We start from the raw sequence: 24,424 nt of genomic DNA on the forward strand, positions 1-24,424 counted from the left end.
AATCAATCATTTCCTTTCCTTCACGGAGACAAAAAACTAGGATTTGTCTCTCTTCACTTTGTACTTAAAACAGAGATTATCATGAGAAAACAGAGGTTATTCTGGGTTACATTCAATTGAAAAGTCTGGATCATACTTCTTTTGTTAAATTTATAATTTGACATAATTTTAAAATACAATTATTCTCAAATAAGGAATTACTAGTAGTATATGGTTGATTAGAATTTGAAAGATAAATGCAACCTTAAATTGAATTTCCCATTCGGATCCGCCTGGAGGGGGTTAAAAACCAATGCTGTATTCTTATTAAGCTTTGAACTTCGCAGTTGAAATGGGATCATATATCCAGATAAAGCCATGTCTTGACTAAGTTATAGTTTATATAATACAAGTTTGAACTCATGTGCCTCATAACACAACCCTGCGTCAGTTGAAGACTGAAGTTACACCAAACACAAGTGTTTGAATTCCAAATTTTGCCACAACCCAAGGCTTCAATCAACTTGCTTAAGCAATTAAGTAAAATGTTCAAATTGTAGCCGATTAAGTCAAGATCACTAATAGAAGGAAATCAGATTTACAAGACTTTACATGAATGAATATTTCCTGTTCCTGTAAGAGCAAAGCCATATAGACAACGACTTCCATGTGCATATTGGACATCTATGATCACCCATAAAACCTCTCTTCCGCATAACAACTGATTTCCCATTTATCTACAAAGACCTCTAGAAGATCCATTGTTAAATTCGTTTATGAAAAGAAATAACAGCAGGTGGACTCTAGTGAACAAACAAGCTGTTTATGCACTGGTCCTGTGTGAACTGAGTCCTCAGATATATGAACTATTGTATGACCTTGCTCTCCTTGCTCATTGAGAGGCAATTTTTGTACTGGTACATACCATATTGGATTAGCTTCAATTTGGAGACCAACTTCTGCACTTGTGCATACATATATACGCACACCAAGAAATATCTATGGAAAATAAAATGCCAAGAAGTCCAGAAATGAACCAACACCATCTGATTTATTCCAGTTTTCATTTCAACAAGCTTCAAGTGAAAATTGACTGAACTTTCTGTAACTGATATTTGTGTAAAATCCTTAAGCAATCTGACAAAATTAAAAACTTAAACTTGTCTGTTGAAATGGATTTTCAGTCTATTTCTTTACATGTAAATATTGGGGAACACTTGATAAACAAGAGAAAACTCATGGCCTTCCTACGCTAAAACATGCATGTCTCGGTGTATTAGAGTAAGGTTAATATAAAATTAAACGTCCATTTAAACTTAACAATTAAAATATCTTATAACTATCTATGAGACACTGGTTCCAAACAAGCACAATAGGCAGTAAAACATTATATCCAACAAATATCATAGTATCCATGGCAACTCAAATTATCCATGGTAACTCAAGTACACAATTCTTTTTTTGATAGGAAGAATCTCATGTACACCATTATATCCAATAAATATGATATTAAGACACACCCAGTGTCTTCCGAAGCATCAGCAAGCTCAAACATAAATAACATTATTTAGTATGCACAGAGGTTATATTTTATTTGATATTCAGTAAATTTCTTTTATATACAAAAAAGAAAAAGGGTCTTAACTAATTACCAACAAGGAAACAGACACAACAAGATTTCAAGAAGGTGACTATGCTTAAGCACTGTCAGCAACTTAAGCAGTATAAGCAACAGAAACAACATAAGGGACTTTACCATCCTCAAAGGGCAAGTGGACATACTCCCTAGCAAATTCCTCTGCAATTTCCCCAGCTAGCTCCCCGTGAATAGCTTTGCAATGCATATACAATACAGTATTTGCAGCGATGTTGTAAAGCATGAGCAACATGAGAAAAGCTGAAGTAACCACAATATGCACAACAAATGCCCAGCTTGTCCACCAGCGATCATCAGCAACGCCCAAGTTTACAGCAGAAACAGAGCTGCTCCACAACAGAAGCCCAGAAGCGAACCCGAAAAATAAAAACAAAGACAAGGCTACCTTTCTCATTCCCTTGATCAAACTCGTACTCCTCTTTAATGGCTGAAAACCCCAGGTAGATTCCACCACAGTAACCACAGAGACCAGACACCAATTCAGTTGCAAACACACTAAAACTAGCACCAAAGCACATAATAGGACCATAGAAAACCCAATGAAGTAAGGAGAAGAGTAAATAATTTGAAACCCCACAAGTTCAGCCCCTTTATTCACCAGAAAAAGGAAGAGCCCAAAAATAAGAAAGATCCCAGATACAATAACCCCAGAAACGATCGTAGTGATCCAGAGAGGTAGAAAAGAAGCGAATCCCGATTTGATTGCGGATACAAGCTTGACGGGTCTACCATAAAATCCCTGGAAAACGCTGTAAGTGATGGAGCCAACAGCCCATAAACAGAAGAAAAGGACAGAGAGAATGTAAAGGAGCGGAAAGACAATCGTCTCTGTGGATATCGCGGGTGGGTCTCGAAGAGGATGAGGAGGAACGTAAACGAGTAGTGCAAGCGTGTTGTTCATGGTTGATTGGTCGAATAGGCGGTGAAGGGCGGGGTAGACGGTGAGAGAAAAGGAAAGAGGAAGGAGGAAGAGGACGGAGAGGGCCAGGAAGTGACGAGAGTGTGCATTGATAATACGCTTTGATTCAGAGAGGACCGAGCAGAAGTGGATGGGTGTTGTTGCCATGGTGAGCGAGAAAGGAAGGAACGAATTTGGATGCGAAGAGGAAGAAGGAAGCAGAGATGAAAGATAAAGATGATAATAATTTTTATATATTTTTTAATAATGCCGGAACTTTTTACCCAAGACTTCGATATATGTATATATTACTTTTTAAATTGAATATCGATGCTGTGCGTATCCGCGGAAACTCAAATAAGAAGCAGAAACGGCGACGTATACGACCAATGTGAATAAAATGTACAATTAAGTCATATGATTTTTTTTTTTATCAAAGTAAATTATTTATTTTTAAATATTAAAATATTAATAAAGTTTAAATTTAGTAATTTATAATTTTCAAATATATTTTAAACTTATTTAAAGTAAAAAATTGTTGATTATAGTGCAATTTCATTCTAAATTCTTTTAAATTATAAATTAATATTTTTAATCATAAGATTATTTTAATATATTTTTTTTAGGAATTTTTTTACCACATAAATTTTGCTACCTCTTTTGAATAAACACAAAAAAATTATTATCATATATTTTTTAATTTTAGTAAAATTAATATTTAGTTGTTATAAAATTTAAAAATTTCTAGAAAATAAAATAAGTAAAAAAGAGAAAAATTTCTGTCATTTTATGTTGAAAGTTCTAGAGTTATATAAAAATATTATAAACTAAATTTATAAGCTCATATTAATTTTATGTCTAATGATAAATAATTCGAATACTAAAAAATATTAGAACTTATAATTTGTCCGAAATAATAATAAATGTAATTTATAAATGATATTGTTACAGTAACCCTTTTTCCAAGCTGTACAAACCACATTCTTCTCGTACATCAGATTCAACTCGCAGGCCAGCTTTAAACGCACAAGCAATCATATGAATCAATCCCTTCCAACAATTTCCATTTTCGTTTAATTAACTCCATTAAGGAATTGCAAAACTCCCCACCAAAATTTCTCGTTGAACGAACACCTTCCTCCTAGAGAAACAATTTTTTTGCATTTACGCTGATCTCCCTTTCTTCTTCTACTACCAAGCTCCGATCTCACTTCCCCATCTCTCTACCTCGTGAATTTGCATTCAATTCCACATCATTTCGAGGTCTGGACGGAGTATATGATGCTTAATTATCAGGTTAGAGAGGTAGGTGCAGTTGTTTCAGATCTGAAATCACTCAAACTATCCCATTAATTCGATGTTTATTATGTTGTGAATTGGGTATGTGTATATAGTATAGTAAATTGCTCGCTCTTGTATAATATTGATGGAAATGGAGGTCTCTAAGCTAGATCGTGCAGAAGAGGTGGGATCTAAAGATACCCATTTGCATCTATTTAAGGTAGAATCATCAGATAGGCATAATTATTATAACTTTCATTCAATGAATGCGCTGGAGATCTTGAGAGAAACAGTTAGAATTCTTCGATATAATTCCTGGGCTTTCATGATCACTGCTGCTTCGCTAATCTGCCCAGTATCTGCTATCTATTTAACGAATTCGTTAGTTGATCAATCCATTGTGAATAAACTAACTGTTAGGCTATTATTAGTTGCTAAGTCTAGTGGACTCCCATTGAGGCCTCATATCAGACAGTCATGTCAGCGCTTTTCCGAGACGGTTGTTTCATCCGCAATGTGTTTCCCTTTCTTCATCACCTTGTCTCTGTTATCCAAAGCTGCTGTGGTTTACTCTGTGGATTGTACTTATTCAAGGAAAAAGGTTAATCTTAACAAATTTTTCGTCATTGTTGGGAAGATATGGAAGCGGCTTGTTTCAACATATTTGTTGGTGTGTATGGTCATTGTTAGTTGCCTTACCTCATTTTGTGTTCTTCTCATTTTGGTATGTAGTACTGTTTCTGTGATGGGCTTTCCCCCTGATTTGAATTTTTATGCAGCAATCTTGATGGAGTTAGTATTCTCTGTTGTTTTTGCAAATGCCATTATTATTTGCAATACTGGAATTGTCATATGTGTTTTGGAGGATGTTTCAGGACTACAAGCATTGTTCCGGTCTGTAGTTTTGATTAGAGGGCAGACTCAGGTGGGTCTTTTAATATTCCTTGGATCCACCATTGGAATGGCATTTGTGGAAGGATTATTTGAGCATAGAGTAAAGACAATGAGTTATGGAGATGGGTCATCCAGGATCTGGGAAGGGCCTTTTTTGGTGATTATGTACTCATTTGTGGTGCTTATTGATTCGATGATGAGTGCAGTCTTTTACTTCAGTTGCAGATCTTATAGTATGGAAGCTTTGGAAGGGGAATGTCAATCAATATTAGAAACTGTGGCTTCTTCCCCTGGATCGACAGAGAGTCAATGATATAGTCTTGTAATATTTGTTCAGTCCGTACAAAAGTTTGAGTTCAGAAGACTGGAAGTGGCCATGAGATCAATGTGGATTCTGTTGTCGGTTTTCATATTCTTTTGCTTCCTTCCAGGCAATGGCTTGTCAGAATATCAGCAGATCTTGTTGCACGGGTTTGAAAGTAGTTGTTTTCATCATATGATCATGTTTTGTTTTTCCAGTGATCCAAGAGGTGGAAAGAAGGCTTGTCAAAACTGATTACTTGAAACTTAAACGGGTAAAAGCAGTATTCCTTGGGAGGAAGACTTGAGAGATTATAATGGATTTTTCTGTTTCTTTTAGCTGAAAATTATAGTTATTATAGCTCTAATCATAAAAAATGAATAATCTCATCAATCTTTTTATAATACAAACTTATACCTTCAAGTCTTAATTCTGTCTGTTGAGTTGATTTTTGTGTAATCATAAGATATGAACAGCTCTGATTTTTGTATAATCATAAAACACAAACAGCACTTCCCTCCTGATTTTTGTATAATCATACCTTCAAGTCCTAATTCTGTCTGTTGAGTTGATTTTTGTGTAATCATAAGATACCAACAGCTCTGATTTTTGTATAATCATAGAACACAAACAGCACTTCCCTCCTGGTCAACAGGAACAACCTGTTGATAATGGTGAGAAGATTTTGTGTAAATGTTAAGAAATCATATAGTGATGTTCTTATTTAAGAACTTTTTTGGCCCTAGATAGATTGAATTGGTAGAAATTATCTTGTTCATAGTTGTATTTTGTTGGGTTCCACCTTCAAAGGGTTCTTGGCCTTGAAAGGTTTTATCAAACTATGCAAAAATCGTTCTTATTATATTTGCAGTGTAAGTTATTTTCGCAGCATGTTGCTTTTAAAAAGTTGTTACCCACGTATAGACAGCCTCCATGAGAGGGAAGATAATTATTGCATTAACTGTAAATTCAGGGAGTGCTTCCATTTAACCTTGAAATGTTCGTTTATATTTGCATTTGATTCCATCTTTTTCTGACAAAGCATTTCTACATGTGAAACTTGACATGTTTCCATATCTTTTTCAACTCATTTTCTGGTGTCAATTGAAGGTGATGGTACGGACAGTACTATGCGTGACTCAAACTCACCCGACTGAGATCTATTAGTGATGAAGCAACAACAACAATAACAATAATAATAATAATAATAAGAATAATAATGACAATAATATAAATAGTATTTACAATACTATTTATTTATTACTAATTAAATTAATTTTATAAAAAAAAAAGAATGATTTCTCTTGATGATATTTCTTTCAATGAAAAAGGTGAGGCTCCGCCATGCCCAGATAACAATCGGTCGACCAAAAAGGTCAGGACAAGAAAAGAACCCGTCGAATTGACTCTTGAGGGAGAGGAGAGGGTGGAACAGATGACGGATGTGAACATGGATGAGGGAAGCGAGATGGACTTGACAGCATCTGAGGAGGGTGACCAATTGGACATCACTCCAAATAAAGTAGGGCAGTCCCAAGCTTGGGGAGAGACAGGGTTTCATTCGGGGATAAGCTCACCAACACCAAAGCCCAGGAACAGAATAAAGAAGACTTTGAAATTCAGGAGGAAGATGTGGTGGTCGTGGTGGATGGAGACTTCCCCACTTTTTTGTTCTCAGACAAAGTTCACAACTACCTGTTTCAGTCCATGAAGAACTCTGTGATTATCAGACTTTTGGGCAGAACAATCGGCTATAGGCCCTTGCTTGGTTGACTTCAAATCCTCTAGTGATCAATAGGGACTTTCCAATTGGTGGATCTGAAAAATGGCTAATACTTAGTCAAGTTCAGTGATGTGGATGACTTCACACACACTCTAACTGGGGGTCCTTGGGTCATCTATGGACACTATCTGACTATGCAGCCTTGGACGTCGTCATTCTCAATGAGTGAGGATCATATGGCCTCAGTGATTGCCTGGGTCCGTTTCCCTGGACTCCATATCCAATATTACCACAAAAGTGTTTTGTGGGCAATTGTTAAGGTAATTAGGACAGTTGTGCGCATCGATTACAACACAGAATCCACTGAAAGAGGGAAGTTTGCCAGGCTCGCTGTTTCGTGGATCTCACGAAACCGTTGATTTCCAAAATTATGATTGAAGGGTACTTGCAACGGGTTGAGTATGAGGGCCTCCCTGTATCCGTTTTAAATGTGAGTGTTATGGCCATCTTCGAGAACACTGCCCTAGGATGGCCAAGGGCGCCGCAATGGAAGGGTAAGGGGGTAAGGAAGCAGCCAGCGGACCCACAACATCCACGGTGGAGTTGGAGGAAAAGTTTAGCTCATGGATGTAGTCGACACGACCGGGAAGGAAAGATACCAAAAAAAGAAACTTACCTGGGAATAAGGAGATTCCCGTGACTCAGGAAAAAAACGACTCTGGATCGAGATTTGATCTGATTGTCAAAATGGGCAATGCAAATCTTGAATCCAACGGCATGCAGGCGAATTTTGCTAGGGTGGGATATTAGGAATTAGAAGCCGGTGGGATAGGAGAGAAGGAGAAGCGCATTAATTACAGACAGAGAAAAGAGGAGATGGGCCCCTCGGTGATGAGCCAAGTAATCCTAAAATAGGCATAACAAAACATACCCCCTCAACTACTAATCTAGTCAAAACTAGTGGGCTAGTGGTTATCTCGGGTTTGACTCAAAATTCCCCTCAACAAGTGGCTACCCTAGGCCTCTCGACTAGGGCAAGCTGGATTAATGAGATTAATATGGGCATGCATTTTAGCCCTAGCCCGCATGTGACGATCTAACACATCAGCTCCATTCTTGACAGACAGAAGAACTTTGCGATCCGAATCGAAAAGAACCAGGTCGGGCAAGGCAGCGGCGTTGCATCGACTGCCGTTTCTAGCTCCGATGCTAAGCTCTTGAGCAACACCTTCCAAAAAGCCTCTCAGCCAGCAGACAAGCGTATGTCGGGCATCAGGATTAATAAAGCTTTCCGTTGCGACCTGAAACTAAAGAAATGCTATGAGGATGTTATAGAGAAGTCGAAGCTCGCTGCTGCGTCTCTTCTGGGCGGGGCATAAGAGGATTTAGAGATGAAGTCGGGCACTGGTCCGCTCGACGAACCTGTAAGCTTCGCAATTTGATATTGCCAAGCCATATTGTGCATCCTTCCCGATCCCCTTGGTGCTCTTTCTCGGCTGCCTGTTTCCTCTTCTTTTTTTGTCCATGGAACACAAAATTCTCACATGGAATTGTAAGGGTGCGATGAGCCCCAGTTTCAACTGGATTTTTTGGACTTTTTCCCATCATTACCGGCCGAGAATTGCAACCTTTATGGAGCCACGTATTGCGGGGGATAAAGTTGACAAGATTATTCGCAGCCTGGACTTTGGTTCCTCTCACTGGGTGGAAGATCTAGGGTTCTTTAATGGTATTTGACTACTCTGGAATGACCCCTATCATGTTAATATCTTGGTTAATAATAGTCAGTTCATTCACACTGAAATTCTCTGGAACGAGGTTGGCTGTAAGATTTTATTCATGGCGGTCTACGGGAGCCCTCAAGGACAGAGACGCTGCTACTTATGGGAATTTCTCAAACAACTTAGTACTATTATTGATGGTCCTTAGTTACTTGCTGGTGACTCTAATGCGATTTTGGATAGCTCGGACAAGAAGGATGGGGCTAGGAAGAGTTGCAAAGGGTATCCGTATTTTTCATAGTTTTTTAACCACAACACCCTCTCCCAAGTTGACTATGTAGGCCTTGCTTTTACCTGGCGCAGGGGCACTCTCTTTCAACGTCTCGACAGGGCTTTTGCCAACATGGCTTGGCTGAGTACCTTCCCCTAAACTTTAGTATAACACCTGCCTAAGCTTCAGTCGGACCATCGACCTCTCTTGATTATTATGAGGGTGAGTCATACACATAACCAAAAACCCCAGCCTTTTCAATTTTTTGCAGCATGGCTTACGCATCCCGATTTCCCTACACTTGTCCATAATAGCTGACAAACAGATAGCTCTTTTTAGGCCAACATCAAACGTTTATCCAAGCAGGCCAAGGATTGGAACACCACCGTCTTTGGTTATATTTTCAGAAAGAAGAATTCGTTGTTGGCTCATATTGCTGACATCTAGAAGAAATTGGAACAAGCCCATTCTGAGTACTTCATCAACTTGGAGATGGAGTTACACAAAGAGCTTGAGGATGTGTTGTTGTAGGAAGAATAGTTTTGACAGCAAAAATTGTGATGTGAGTTTATTTTTTTGGGTGATAAGAACACGAAGTATTTATACGCTTGTACTGTGGCTCAACGTCGGTGTAATAAAATTATCATGCTTCAGGATGCTGAGGGGAACTGGGTCTCTGATGACGACCATCTTAGACTCATGGCTGTGACCTTCTTCAAAGAACTTTATTCTAAAGACATGATGGAGGCTCTGACCTATCGGATAAGGGATAAATTTTTGCCCCTTACAACGACCACACTTAATATGCTTAGTGTCTCTATTACGAAAGATGAGGTTTGTCTGGCCTTGTTTGCCATGAAACCACTCAAGGCCCCTAGTTCAGACGACCTCCATGTGACATTCTTCCAACACCGCTGGGAGTTTGTAGGGGACTCAATTTATGAGATGGTGTCAAAAATTTTTCAGAGAACTGATCTAGAGAAGGGGGATTAATAGGACCTTAATTACGGTGATCTCTAAGGTGGCCAGACCCATTTCGATCAAGGACTTCCATCCTATTAGTCTCCTCAATGTCTCCTATAAGATTATCACAAAACTGATTGCTAACAGCCTCAATAGCATCATGCCTAGTCTCATTAGTGACACACACTAGCTTTATAGAGGGCCAGAGTATCTCAGACAATATTATTGTGGCCTAGGAGGTCATTCACTCCATGAGGCGCAAAACTGGTAAGGTCAGTTGGATGACAATCAAAGTGGACCTCGAGAAAGCCTACAATAGACTCCATTGGAATTTTATTGTGGAGACCCTCAGTGACGTTGACTTCCCATAACCCTTCATTAGAGTTATTATGAAATGTGTTAACTCGAGCTCCATCCAGTTGTTGTGGAATGGGGAGGCTACTGATGAATTTGTTCCCTTACGTGGCACTCGTCAGGGTGACCCCCTGTCTCCCTATATTTTTATGTTACGCATGGAGCGCCTATCATATTACATTGATTAGTTGGTTCACCATGAGGCGTGACTTCCAATTTCTCTGAGCAAGATTGGTCCCAAACTTTCTCATTTTATTTTCGCTGATGATTTGGTTCTCTTTAGCCGCACTTCGGCTAGGCAAGTTCAGCTTATTAAGACTGTGCTGGCTAAGTTCTGCAAGAGCTTTAGATATAAGATCAACACTCCCAAGACTTATATCTGTTTTTCTCTCAATGTTGCGGTTAATAAAGCTATTAGGATTAACAAGGATTTTGGTTTTAAGGTCCCTACAGATCTGGGTATGTATCTTAGGGTCCCCCTGCTACATGACATAATCACAAAGGACACCTATAGGTATATTCTTGAGAAGGTGCGGCTGAAACTCTCCGGGTGGAGCGCCAGCTACCTCTCTATGGCCGGTCGCCTCACTCTGGCCAAGTCCGTACTCATGGCTATTTCTACTTATGCTATACAGACCACTGCTCTTCCCACCTCATTTTGTGATCAGATCGATCGCCTGGTGTAGGACTTTATTTGGGCTTCTTTTAGAGAAGGGACGAGGGCCAGCTTGGTTAGTTGGCAGGAGATGTGTCGCCCCATCTCTCATAGTAGGGGCAACCTCCCTAGCCTTAGAGCGCTTAATAAGGCCTTCCTCATGAAAGTGGACTTCTCTATCCTGACCAAGTTGCAGCTTCTTTGGGTTCAAACTCCGCGTCACAAATACAAGTGGGACTATCCCTACAGATCCCTACCCAAGTTGAATACGTGCTTCCACCTCTGGAGGAAACTGAACAATCTTTGGGATAATTTTACCATGGACTGGCCTGACACGTTGGTGATGAGAATACTGTGAAGTTCTGGGATGGTAACTGGTTAATGAATTGTGGCCCCCTCAAGCTACTCGCTTTTCAACCTCTCACGGAGACATAGGTTTCCATGCATGTTAAGGATCTGGTGATCCCGACCGGCAAGTGGAAGTGGGACCTTTTGCAAAACTTACTCCCTTGCAGCGTTTTTCTTCAGTTGGCTGCTGTTAGTCCTCCACGGGAGGATAAGGGTGCTGATGCCCCTTATTGGAGCCTTTCATCTGACGAGAATTTTTCTATTAAATATGCTTATTATATGCTTGCTGACATCTCTTTTCTTTTTGTAGATAACAGGTGGGACTTGGCGTAGAAGTGGTCGGGAGCCCAGTGCATTCATCATTTTCTTTAGTTGGTCTTGCGGAAAGGCTTCCTCACGAGCAAGGAGCAGGTTCGCCGGCACATGGCTGATGATCCTAACTATTTGGTCTGCGGTACTAGTATTGAGGGCCTCAACCACGTCCTGAGGGGTTGTCTTCAGACGCATATTCTGTGGAGCAAGATCATTCCTCAGATGGCTGCCCCCACATTCTTTAGTGTTCCTTTTGATGCCTGGGTCGCCGCCAACCTGCAGAATAAGTTCAGCTGGTGCTCGTCCTTCAGGGATTGGAAGACTGTGTTTGGCATTCAGTTGACTCATTTGGAAACAAAAGAAGGCACTCATGTTTGGCGGTAGTTCTTCCAGTTTGGAGGAACTGAGACACGAGATCTTCAAGATGATTGAGTACACCTTTCAGGTCTTCACCATTGGGACGACCATTTATGGCAATTGCTCGAGTAGGGTGGAAAAGCTTATCAACTGGACCGCACCTCTTAAAAACTGGATCAAGATCAACACTGATGGCACTTCTTGGGGTAGCACTGAGATGGCTTGTGCGGGTGTCATTGGCCGGGACAGTAACGGTAAGTGGCTAGGGAGCCGCATCAGGAATATTAGCACCTGCACTGTCCTTCAGGCTAAACTCTGGGGTGCTTTCGATGGTCTTGAGCTGGCTTGGAATTTAGAGTCGTGTCATGTGATCTTAGAAATGAATAAGCCCTAACTATTCAATTATTGAATTGTGCCTTCAACAAGGAGCATGTCCCCACCAACGCTAATTCTCACCTGGTATTGACTATTCAGTCTTGGCTGATGAAAGATTGGAATGTCAAAATCTAACATGTTTATCGTGAAGGGAATCATTGTGCGAACTTCTTGGCCAACCTGATTTTTTCTTCTTCTCTCGTATCTTACTACCTGCAACGGTCGCCCGCTGATGTTCTGGGTATTCTTTGGGAGGACTTTATTGGGGTCTCCTGACCTAGAATGTGTGCTATTTAGTTGTATATGTTGTTTTTTTCTCCATTGTATACAAAAAAATAAAAATAAAAAAATAATATTTATTAGTATTAATAGTGATAACAATAATGACAATAAAAACATAATGATTGTTATAATTTTCTTGTTAAGTAATAAATGTTGAAGGAAAGAAAATTATAAAAGATCATTTTAATCTTTTTTTGATATTACCTAAATAAATAGTGTTTATTCACTTGGTGAATGAATAATATTACTCACCATAGTGTATATAATGTCTTAAACTTAATTTAACAATGTATTTGTGTGTTTGACTCATTATTTTATAAGAATTTATGAAGTGTAGAGTTCAAAAATTCTCTAACAACAGATAAATTGGTAAAATTTATTAAAAATAAATCTTTGAAGTATTTGAGTATAGATTATTAACTCATTTATGTATTGGTAGATGAAAAACTTATAAGTTTTCAATTAATGTTAAAATAGAAAAAATAATTTAATTACTTTGGAAAAATAAAACAACCATAGTGTAGTTTTCTTTTTCCAAAAATTCAATTATCCCTTTTTAGATAAATTAATATAAAATAAAAAGAAAATATTAATTTTGAAATTACGTTGATATTTAATTTAATTACTATGTTAATAATAATTTTAGAAATATATATTATGTGATAAAATAAAGTTATAAAGATATTATTTTTTCATTAAGTAAAGTATAATTTGGTGATAAAAGAACTAATATAACTAAGGTAAGATATTTAAATTAAAACTTTAGAAATCAAACAAAAAATAAATTCTTGTAACAACATTTTGAGATTTTTTTTTTAAAAAGAGCTCTTTTAAAATACCATTGTTTGCCAGGTCAAAGAATAAATTACTTCTAAATATATTTTAAAAATTTTACCATAAATTGTTAATTTATAATTTAATGAAAAATATGGAACAAAAGTATTATCTCATATTTGGTTTATATTTTAATTAATATAATATATAAAAATAAATAAAAGATTATTTTTTATAACTCTTTAATAAAAGTATATTATTTTTATCATACTTATTTTATTATAAAAAATTTATAGCACGTTTAAATTTTAACCCAGAAAAGAAAAGCAAAGAGCCGTACACCCTTTCTATTCTCTTCAAGCGGGTGAAATGTTGTCGTCTGACTCTTGGCCTCCGTAGCCTCAAGCAGTGGCTCTCTTCGAGCTTCCTCTATCTATCTGGTTGCGATTCTTCAACCTGGAGAACCAGTGGCAGCATAACATCCATAACTCAAACACCGTAGCCCCGATTTCTATGATAACTCGTGTAAGTAAGATTTTCTTTTGCAAAAATTTTTATGTTCTTCGAATGCAATGAGTTTGTAGTGTTATGGAATTAGATATTTTGGTTTGCTTGATTAGGCTATCTTCTTCAATTTGTTTATTCACTTGCCTAGAGTTTCTATTTGACTAAGTTTTCTCACGTTATATTTCTTTTGTGACCTGGCTTGAAAAGGTATCCTGCTGTCCTACTCGACGGCGGACCATTATATTCTTTAATGCCGTGTTACTGAATCTTTTCTCTTTAATTCCAATTATATATTGTTGATTCTTATGGTTTGGCTGATGATAACGGTTTTTTTCCCTATACCTACTGTGATTTTCTTCCTGCTTTCTTCTGTGATTGGTTACTTTTATTTCATGGAGTTCTTGATTGAAATGAGGCATTGTAGACATACTGTGATTACAGAGATTGAACACTATGTGTTTGGTGAAATGTCTTGAAGAACATCTTCTCTTAGTTTGCTAAGGGTGTTTTGTGTTGAAATAAGATGATCTTGAGACGCTCTTTGCATGTTCTCTTCTCCTACAAAAATTGAGAGGATAAACTTGTTTGAGGTGTTGGTTATATTTATTTGTTTGCTAAAGGTGTGGCTAAAGTCCTGTAAGTGAGTCTTGAATAGTTTGAATCTTAGGTATAATTGGCGTGTATAATGACTGATAGTGATATCAAAAATGTAATAAAGTTTCTGGATTATCAACAGGGAGTAAAGAGAACCAATTTTGAAGTATATTCTTTTTTATACTTGTGTGATTCAGCTTTCTGAATAACTATTTAAAAAAAAAATGGTATTCATATTTGTATTGCACTTGGTTTAATTTTGGGTTCAATATCATCATAGGATTTCACGTCCACAGCTAGATATTCTCAGCTAGAGGTTACTACCTTACAGACTAAATAATCTTTGGATATTGGTTAGTCTGGTTATCAATAAGCCTATAGTTCTTTTTTTTTTCTCCTTGTAACTGTTTCAAGCAGATGATTGCTTACAAATCCTTGAAAATCAAACTTCAATATTCTCCATGGCCTTCAAATAGTTTTAAATGTTGTTAACATTTTAATGGAAATGATGGAAAAACTTACTGCATTTAGATTCTGTTATTACAACTCAATTGCTTTGAGTTTATATTTGCTAAATTCATACATGTTTAATACTTAGAAACTTATGTATTGCCATGGTCTAACTAATGTGACCTTTGGGCCCTTTTCCTACTCAATTTCAAAAAAAGGATGGGTGCCTCACACTTTTTTATCTTATAGTATTTTCTGAATATCTCTGAACAATGTGTATTTTGTGACTCAAGAATTCTTCTCAAAACTTTTAAGCGTCCACAATTTCCATGTTAATGATAGCCGGCAGCGATTAATTTGATAGTTTTCTGGTGGTGTAGTCATGAATTTTATGTTATGGTGAAAATGGTGAGATTAGCCAAGGGTATTAAGGCAATTTCTTAGATTAGTTAGTACTGCACTACCAGGTTAGGATAGGGTAGTTAATCAACTTTTAAATACCAGATAATGGGTACAGGAGGGTTAATAGCCCAATTTCAATATTAAAACAAACTAGGATAGGAAAGTATTTCTGTATTTAAATTGGGGTGTTAGTATTTAAATGTTTAACGACAGATTTTCCACATTTACATTCAATTGAATATTTATTTTCTTTTTAATTTTTTAAATAATAAAACTCTTCAATGTTTAAAACTTTTGGAGAATGGGGTTGGAGACCAGTTTATTGCAACCAACTAATGGGGTGGCGGTGGGGATTGTTTCCTTAATTGAGGATAGAAAGTATATCAAAGATTACCTTACAAAGGCCCTCTTACCTTATTGTATCTCTCTGGTAGACATGGTTTTTAGGTGTTACCAAATACTGGCTGGTCTACTTGTATGCCATGTTGCTATTAAATAAATAGGTGAGGTGTTGTGGATTTGAATTTCAAAATATTTTCAATTATTTTATGGATTTTATATCTTATTAATCCACTTTGCATAGAATGAACTTTATTTGATTTCTTTTCAAATACTTTATATTTATGTTACTATGCTTCCTAATTAATTTTTTGAATTACTTTTTGTTACAAATATATTTAAAGTGTAGTTGTAATATGTTAACAGTTTTAAATGGAATGAAATAGCAGTTCCATGAATTAGGAAAAGAAACACCTATTCAAGTTAATAAAAAACTTTTCACCCCAAACATGTAAATGGAGATTTGGCTAAATAAAATTAAAAAGGCCTAAAATTAAAATGGAGATTTCAAGGGAACTGATGGTGTAGATTGAGAACCTATTGAGCGAGTTGTCCTTGACCATCACCGAAGCTGCAGATACACTTGAAGTAAGCTGTGCTAGGTGACAGGACAAGGCTTGCAGGAAATAGTGACATCACCAACAGGGGAAGAACCATTCCCTGATTCACCAAGCTTCATTTCCCTCATTTTGATGGCATGATGGATCTGTTAGGATGGCTCAACTGATCAAAGCACTTCTTTCAGTGCCAGTGCATTGCAAAGGAAGAATGTAGGGCTGGCTGCTTTTCAACTGGGGGATAATTCCCATCTATATTTCCTCAATCTAGAGCACAACTGGCCAAAATTGACTTAAGAACATTTCAAATTCACTGTATCTTACATTTGGCACACCCTGTTAGTAATAGGTTGGGCGAATTACTCAAGTTATAAAAGGAGAGATCAATAACATATTATCAAATGTGTTTCAAGAACTTTCCACCTGCACGTCAACACTCATCTACATTCACACCAATCCAAGAGTTAGAGGTACTTAGTATTTGTTTGCAGGACTACATAGTAGTGGAGGTGGAACTCCGAATATGAGAACCACTAGGAGCCTTGTGCGTCTCTGTATGCTCAAAGCAGGCCTTGCCTCTATGGACGGCGCAGGGAGAAGAAGAGACTAGAAAGTGGGTCAAACACACATCCTGTTGCTGGGACAAGCAAGCCAACTTTTATAAAGAAACTCAGTTGGGAGAGGAGATGAAGGACAACAAAAGCTATTATGGAGCAGAGAACCAAGGCTGATTCTCGCATATTGCTAATACATTGGGAGGGCCTCTCATAGGCAGATGCAGTCCCAGGAAGTTGTTGATGAAATCTTGGCATATTATCCAACATTGGTGCTTGTGAGGAAGCACCATTTTAGAGGGAGAAAGATCAAACAAAGGTAGGTTTTCTGGAAGAATCTGTATGAGGGACTCACTACATAGGAAGGATGCTAGGTTGTCCTTCTCAGACTTTTTGGGATCACCTAGCAAAAATTAAGGTTCTTATTAGGACCAATTTTATGTGATGGATTTGGACTTTATATTAGGTTGCAACTACATTTATCTCTAATTTAGGGTTTGGATTTGGATTTTACCTGATTTATGAATTCTGATAGTTGAGTAAGGATCTAGTTTTAGGAGCTTTTCTATAAATGTATTTATCATCAATTGAACTTAACTTATGAATCGTTAAGACTGAAGTCATAGTTTAACTCCAAAAATTGGAGGTTCTCTTCATCAATCCTCAACATTGGCTGGCGAGGCTAACAATCAGGGAAGCAAGCGGTCAACTTTCTTAAGGACTTCTTGGTGTTAGGCCCTTGACCAGATCCCATGGATGGGTCTATGAGACCAACTGTTTGATGAAACGTCCAAATTAAAGCTTGTGTGCTTAAGCTATTGTTTAAGAAATTAACCTAATTCTTGCTTCTTATAGGGTTAAATGTTACAATCATATGGGTAAACTTGCCAATTGTGTGCTAAGAACATGTTGAATTGGATCCTGCTTCTGAATCTTGCTTCTGTTAAATGTTTTGTTATGCAATAACAATGATAGGTGGCGAAGATTCAAAGCTTTTAATCTTGTAACCTGGACAGCAATGGAAAATTTTCGCCTGGAGAAAGTGCACAAATTTGAGGAATTCGTTGATCACCGCTTGAAACCAGACCTTGTTCGGGCTATTGCTGAAAGGTATTTGAGATGACTTTCGTTTGTAGTTTAGATTTTGAATTTCCGAAAAAAAAGTACATAATGCCATTACAAATCTCATAGAATTGATTCTATCTTGGACTTCATGCATATATCTGGTGCATGTTGCCTAAATTCACTATTTTGCTTACTTTTGTTTCTGTTAATTGTTTGAAAAGTTTTGATATGTTTAATATGGCTCTCAAATTCTAGACTACTTTGAAGATAGTTGTATTTTGGTACAGCTATTTCAGGGTAATGCTGATATGGAGAATAAAGATTTCAATTGTTTAATGAGGCTTAGAAAAATAAGAAGCACTTATCTTTTAAGCGGTGATGTATGCATGTTCATTAGTTTTATTTTCTCATTTTGCAGGGACAAAGTATTTGAACAGCAAAAAACTTTGTATCCTTTTTCTTTGGATTCATATGTCTGTATGTCTATTATGGTTATGGGCCCTTAATATGATTGCTAATTTATCAGTGTCTGTGTTGCACCCCCTTGATGCTTTTATACCATAGTTTATATTTCAGAAAAAAATAAGTATTTTCAATATTTTATTTTTGTTGTCTTTTTCATTTGTTCTTTCCCTTCTGTTGTAAAACTAATTCCATACAGCTGAAGATATTGCAGACACTGCCAGAAGAAGCATGGAGGCTAATACTTTTGAACTTTTCTTAACCCACCAAGGGGCAGAGTTGTTCAGCTTTACCGAGCTTCCTCTAATTAAAATTTGCAGATCTGTTATGATCCTTTTTGTGTGTGCCTTGATTCTTTTTCAAATGATAGCTTGGATCTTCGAAGGAACATAGAAAATCTGGAGAAAAATAGTGTCACTAGTCTGAGGACATTGGTCAACATTGGCTCAGAGGTGTACCTGCAAGCCGATGTGTAAGTGTGTGACACATGACCTTGTTTCTTGCTCTTTTATGGCTAATACAGGTTAAATTAATGTTATGGTCAGTTTAAATGTTCAATATTTCTATTTAATGATACTGCATGTTATTGGCTTGTTCACAATTTTCTTACCTTGCTACTTTTCTTTCTCTGTTTTTTTTTTCTTTCTCTATGGGTGTTCTTATCACTACAGTCCAGATACACAATGCATATTTGTGGATATTGGTCTAGGGTTTCATGTGGAGTTCACCTGGTCAGAGGCACTAAATTACATATCACAAAGGGAGGAAAAGTTAGCCAGGTATTTATCGTGTCTTCGATTGTGTCTTCTATCAATCTCCGAGTAAAAAGATAAATTTGTAGTTATAGAATAAACATAAGTTAGCTCCAACAATGAAGGAAATTTGACACTGTTTATAAGTAACTTAAGATACGGAGCTCTTCTACTTCATTGGGCTGAGGTTAAGGAAAGGTCTGAGGTATTTGTCCATGAAATTAAACACCTTCCTCGTTAAAAAATTTGCACCAGGATATGGTCTACTAGTTGCTATATGCAAAGATCTTGAGAAGTGGAAAAAAGCCAACATCTATCATTTATTCCTGGGGTTTGTGACTACTGACCTTGAGAGTGTGATTATGCATGTCCAGATTATTATCCTTTCTTTGTGTTTGTTAGTTGGCCAGAGAATGTAAGATAAACACATGATATTTAACCATCTTGACATTATCTGTTAGTTGATTTTGATTTTTAGATACTTTGCATGCTGTGGTAAGATTGTTATTTTGACTGGATACCAGTTAGTAGTTGTATTCTAGTTAGCGTGATGTATGTGTTATCTAACTACGGGTCAGGTGAGGCTGAAATCCTGAATCAAGCAGGTTAATGCTTGCCTGGTTTCCTACCTTTACAAATCATTATTAAAAAGTGGTTAACTTGCTCGAGATATCCTATGGTCTCTTAGGGTTAAGTTCTCTAGAACCAGGGAGAGTTCATTCAGATACTTCATTGACTCCAAAGGATACATGCACAGGCAATGCCACGATAACTAACCTTTCACAATTTTTTTTAGTGAAAAAGGAAATGTTATTAGATTAAGAAGAAAAAAGGTCTCAGCTTCCAAAACAAAGGAACTAAATACCTCCTTATGCTAGAAAATGCTCCCAAAATGCCATTGCTAGAAGTGCTCTCACATACCTACTAGTTTGGGGCACAAGCTAGGAACCTAACTGATGAAAGAGTTGGAGTTCTATCCAACTAGGGGAGGATGATTCAAAGTGGGTTAAGTCTAGATTGGCTTAATAGATTAGAAACTATAATTCTTTCAACTATAAACTATTGATTTGGGGAGTCTATTATTACAATGCTAGTAACTTTAGAATTTCATTCGTTTAATACTTAGTTTTTCTATCTTTGTTAGGATTAATATTTCGTAGTCAATGCTATTTACGCAAAGTTATTTAGCAAACACTAAAAATATCTTTCTTAACCTCACTTTTGAGACACTTTAGTTCAGTTACTCAATAAAATGCTTTGAGCATTTTCTCAATTTTCTGGATGTGTGATGAATCTTCAAATTTGATGTTTAAGACTTTTTAGATATTATGTTCAAGAAACTATAAGTATGATGTTTAGGTTTTTATCTTCAAATCTTTTAAGTAGACAATTAGTCATAATATCCATCATTTAAGAGATTTTTTATTACATGCCTAAGCTCTTACAGGATCCCATTATGACTCAACTCATTGTGAAGTTAGTTGAGATCAGGGATTTGGTTTTGCTGAAGTTGCAGGGCCCTGCTTGGGACATAAAATGCACTTCAAAACCTGCTCCCAAGTTGCATGGCCTTCTTATAGTTTTAAAGAAGGTAGGATATGTGGCTTATGACTTGGCCTTGCTTTTAGAATCCAAGTTGAATCCATTTTTTGATGTCTCCTCTTGAAGGATTTCAGTGGCAAAGGTCCAGCCTGCTTTGCCCTTAATTCAAAGTGGTCTCCTTTGTTCCATTCCATTGGCAGTATTGGACCTTCCTACTAGGTATGGCCAAAGTGAGGTTTTCATACACTGGGAAGGTTTCTCCAAAATGCCTCCGTGGAACTGGTTTCTCACGTGTTGGCTAGATCTTCCACGGTTTACAGTTGAAAAAGAGCACAATTTGGAGGCAAGGAGTGATGTCATAATTCCAAATAAATTCAAGACCAGTAGCTGCTGAGATGGTGCATTGGCAAGGTATGTCAAACAAGAAGATGAAAAAGGAATAAGGTTAGACAAAACAAGAAGACAAAAAAAGAATAAGGTTAGACAAAGGTAAGTCTGCGCATCTGTAGGTCTGTTCTATGTGGTATGTGATTGTAGGTGTTTGTATTTGGCGGTTTCATCGCCTCATATTTGTTTAGTGTTATGTGTGATTACTAGCTTATTTCTTGGGATGGGAGAGTGTTGAGATTTTTCATTTGCAGTTTGCAGATGATGTTATTCTCTTTCTCTGGGATGATGATTGGGTATTCAATGAAGTCCGTGCTTAAGGTTGTCGAAAGTATTTCTAGTCTGCACATCAACCTTGCAAAGAGTGGCTTTGTGAGAACTGATGTTGAGGATAATGCTATTAGAAGGCTTGCTGAATTGATTGTGGTGTGGTGTGTTCTCTTGGGCTGTTACCTATCTAGGCATTCCCTTAGGGTAATCATTAGGTTGTGTTATTTTGGGATCCTGTGATGTGTAGGTGTTTCTATGCAACTTGATTGTTGGAGGGGAGGTCTGTGTTATACGCCACATGAATCTTGTGAATGTTAACATATGGCTGCTGGATTGGTTATATCACATGGCTGTTGGTATTTAAAAAAAAAAGGGACATGGCTGTTGGTTTATTTAGTTATACAGCTTTGTCTAAATGATATGATTTGTTATGATGATAAGTGATAAGACCGGAAGATGTGGGGACAGGTTGACAGTTAAATCATTTTCCCACAACCAGAGCAGTTATTCCACAAAGTCCCACAACCAGATCAGTTCTTCCACAACCAGAGCAGTTCCAAGCAGTTATCCTAGATTTCCCTATTTAAGTGTGTAAGCGATTGCAGAAAAGGGATGGGAAAATCAGTACACCAAGTGTGGTTTTTTTCCTTAGGAAAATGTTCTTAATTTGTGGTTCTGACTGGGACCTAATAATAAGTGTGAAGGTAATTTCTAAAATTTTGGAGTAGTTATTTTCAATGAGGGAAGTTATTATTTTCAGGAGAAGTTGTGCTTATATAAAAGCTGAATATCAAGAGGGTGTTTGGGATTGCTGAAAGAAATGTGTTTATTTAAGCCAGAGCTTTAAATCACTTGAAGTGGATAAATTCTTATTTAAAAAATAAACAACCACACTATTGGATAACATGTTGATTGCGAAAAATAAGCAGTTATTTTTTGTAAAAAAAATAATAAAAATCTAAATTTATTACATATATTTGTAACTTACATTATTATATATAATTATTAGATTCTTAAAAGTAATTTGCCTTCTTGCTGCCATAGTGCTTGAGAATTTCCTTAAACCACCTACATGAATCTCTCCCATGAAAAGTTGAATCCTGAACCCTCTAACAGATTTGGAGATGCTCTATGTATAAGTTTTCTCCCTCAGACAGAAACTATGAAGGTTCTGGCTTTGAGAACAATTTTCCTAGAACCTCTCATGACAGTGCGAAGGTCATGAAACTAAATGTAATGAGATATTTTGAAACCACTGGTTAACCTAAAGGAAGACTCTCTGATCATAGATCAGAGAATGGTTAATTGATTCAAGAAAACATCCATTAAAATTCAGACATGATTATAGCTTGTGCTTGTCCTGAGTAAATCTGCAAATCTGAACTTCAACGAGTGAATCTTTAAATTCCACTTCTCTCTCCCAAGAAATCTCTAGTCTCCCACAATTCTAGGATCAGATTTTTCCCTGATCATCCTCTGCCTAAAACACATGCCTAATCCAAACTTCTGCATAGTCCATTATTATGAACGCCATCCTCGTCTTCTGTCCCTGAGTGCCATGCTGCTGTATCTGTCATGTGAACGGATCGTATATACCTTTCTTTAAAGCAGATGTAACAGCTTGTGGAGCAGAAAAAGGAGTACCTAGTCCTAGATGGTTATCCTAATCATGCGTTAGTGCGCATGGGTGAATTGATCCAGCTTTTTTTCTTTTGTTAAAAAGTGGTCAAGAACAGATTTTAGTCTTTAGATAACGTGGGTTTAGTGGTGTACCAGGCATCTAATTGTTCCTGCATTTCTGTTTCCTCCTCTTGGAGGTGACATAGAAATTAAAGAATTAATGGGTTACAAAACGTGCAGGCAAATAGAGGAGTATACTCGTCTTATTGCATCAATCAAAGCCCAGATCAAGCTGGTACGTATGTCTCAAATCTTAATTACCACAATGAAAAAGAAAAAAAGAACTGGGCAAATGAATGTTTAAGTGTTAGTTATAACAAATATATATTTGCAACCTGAAGATCTTTATTTTTTATTTTTTGTCAAATTGAAGTTTTGATAAGATCTTTGTTATCTGAAAACTATCGCTTGATTGGTTGCATGCAGGTTTGCGAAGGAATCCGAGAGTTGCTTGAGCTTCCAGCAGAGAAACCTCTGCCAGAACGCATATTTTGAAGTTTGATCATTTGAAGCATGTGCACACAGTTATTTATATAACTAGCGGGTCTAAAATATCTATATATTTATTTTTGGGAACAAAAATAACGAAAGTAGGGTTTTAATTTACTATAATTAGTCTTAATCCTTCTTGAAGCTGCAAACGGTGGTGGGGTGTAGTCACGTCTAGCAGCCTGAGAATGTGACAGTACAAACAAGAATCTGATGGTTTATTTATGAGGGTGGGATGAGATGGGGAATTGGATTGGATTGAGGGGACCCACAATACAACACAAGTCGTCTTGTTTCTTGATGGGCTGCTTGTCGTACTTAAACGGGCCGTATCGATTGAAAACGAGTTGGGAATATCAATTCCATCGCCGACAAAAGGAATCCCCTCAACCTACTTGCATTTCCTTGATACTTGTGCAAACACTATTCATATATATATATATATATATATTAAAGGTAAGTTTTCAGTTTTCGAATGTTGTAATTTAATTTTATTTTCCTTATAGTTTAACTTTCGAGCTTCTAATTTTTTTTTTTAAAAGGGATATTTTTCTTAAATGTTTTAGAAAATAAAACAATTTCATGAATTACTTAAGTATAATTTGAAAAAAATTCTACTTGAATTTGCACATAGAAAATTGATTGTAGACATTAATATTTGTTATTATTATTTATATTACTTAAAACAAAATAAATCCCATCTTTAGTTATAACTATGAATACAATGAGATGAATTGTTTATGAAAAAATTTTAAGTTGTTTAGAAATATAATGAATTGAACATATATTTAAGTTACTAGATTGTGACAAAAAATAAGATGGGTTATAAACTGCGAATAAATGGTTCTTAGATGGTACTAAAGTCAAATTATATTCCTTCTTTAGTTATTTTAATTTTTTTTTTGTTTTTTTTTGTTTTTTGGGTTCAAATTGTGATTTTATTTATTTAGACTGGTTTTTCCTTCTATTACTAAAAAGCATTGACAGGTAGGGCCACGTCGTTAGCTTGCGAATCTATGACATCCATCTGCATGCCTCCTCCCTTTACGTAACGAAAGTTTTACCTATTTTTAATCTCTATTTTACTTTTTCCTCTGTTATAAATAGTAAAAGACAACGTCGAAAAAATTTACCCTTCCACTTTCAAAATTATTTTACTTTCTACCACTAAACACAAACACAAAAAAAAAATTGTGGTTTGCCTGTTTCTATTTTCAGCACACGTGGAT

The 24,424-nt window shown here is 36.7% G+C and overlaps 3 protein-coding genes across 6 annotated transcripts; 2 read left to right on the top strand and 1 right to left on the bottom strand.

Moving 5' to 3' along the window:
• Positions 1-282: 282 nt before the first annotated feature.
• On the bottom strand, positions 283-2,808 carry LOC110824251 (uncharacterized). 2 transcript variants are annotated; one of them, XM_022054828.2, is made up of 2 exons: positions 1,736-2,808; positions 283-893 (listed from the first exon to the last, which is right to left on the bottom strand). In XM_022054828.2, the coding sequence occupies exons 1-2, from the start codon at positions 2,700-2,702 to the stop codon at positions 754-756; spliced, it is 1,107 nt and encodes a 368-aa protein (XP_021910520.1). In that variant the 5' UTR covers positions 2,703-2,808; the 3' UTR covers positions 283-753. The 2 variants fall into 2 exon arrangements, with proteins under 2 accessions (XP_021910520.1, XP_021910521.1); XM_022054829.2 differs by having other exon boundaries at positions 751-1,116.
• Positions 2,809-3,482: 674 nt separating this feature from the next.
• On the top strand, positions 3,483-5,582 carry LOC110824267 (uncharacterized). Its single transcript, XM_022054846.2, has one exon. The coding sequence runs from the start codon at positions 3,961-3,963 to the stop codon at positions 5,020-5,022; it is 1,062 nt and encodes a 353-aa protein (XP_021910538.1). The 5' UTR covers positions 3,483-3,960; the 3' UTR covers positions 5,023-5,582.
• Positions 5,583-13,448: 7,866 nt separating this feature from the next.
• LOC110823972 (Prefoldin chaperone subunit family protein) lies at positions 13,449-23,667 on the top strand. 3 transcript variants are annotated; one of them, XM_088213225.1, is made up of 7 exons: positions 13,459-13,670; positions 17,524-17,658; positions 18,032-18,061; positions 18,446-18,547; positions 18,747-18,854; positions 22,887-22,941; positions 23,133-23,667. In XM_088213225.1, exons 2-7 carry the CDS (start codon positions 17,567-17,569, stop codon positions 23,199-23,201), a joined length of 456 nt encoding a protein of 151 aa, XP_088069351.1. In that variant the 5' UTR covers positions 13,459-13,670; positions 17,524-17,566; the 3' UTR covers positions 23,202-23,667. The 3 variants fall into 3 exon arrangements, with proteins under 3 accessions (XP_088069350.1, XP_088069349.1, XP_088069351.1); XM_088213224.1 differs by lacking the exons at positions 22,887-22,941; positions 23,133-23,667 and adding an exon at positions 21,011-21,426 and having other exon boundaries at positions 13,449-13,670; positions 17,565-17,658; XM_088213223.1 differs by lacking the exons at positions 22,887-22,941; positions 23,133-23,667 and adding an exon at positions 21,011-21,426 and having other exon boundaries at positions 13,453-13,670.
• Positions 23,668-24,424: the final 757 nt, after the last annotated feature.

Source organism: Carica papaya, chromosome 2 (genome assembly GCF_054855325.1).
Source record: "Carica papaya isolate Zhongbai chromosome 2, ASM5485532v1, whole genome shotgun sequence".
Classification (NCBI taxonomy): Eukaryota; Viridiplantae; Streptophyta; class Magnoliopsida; order Brassicales; family Caricaceae; genus Carica; species Carica papaya.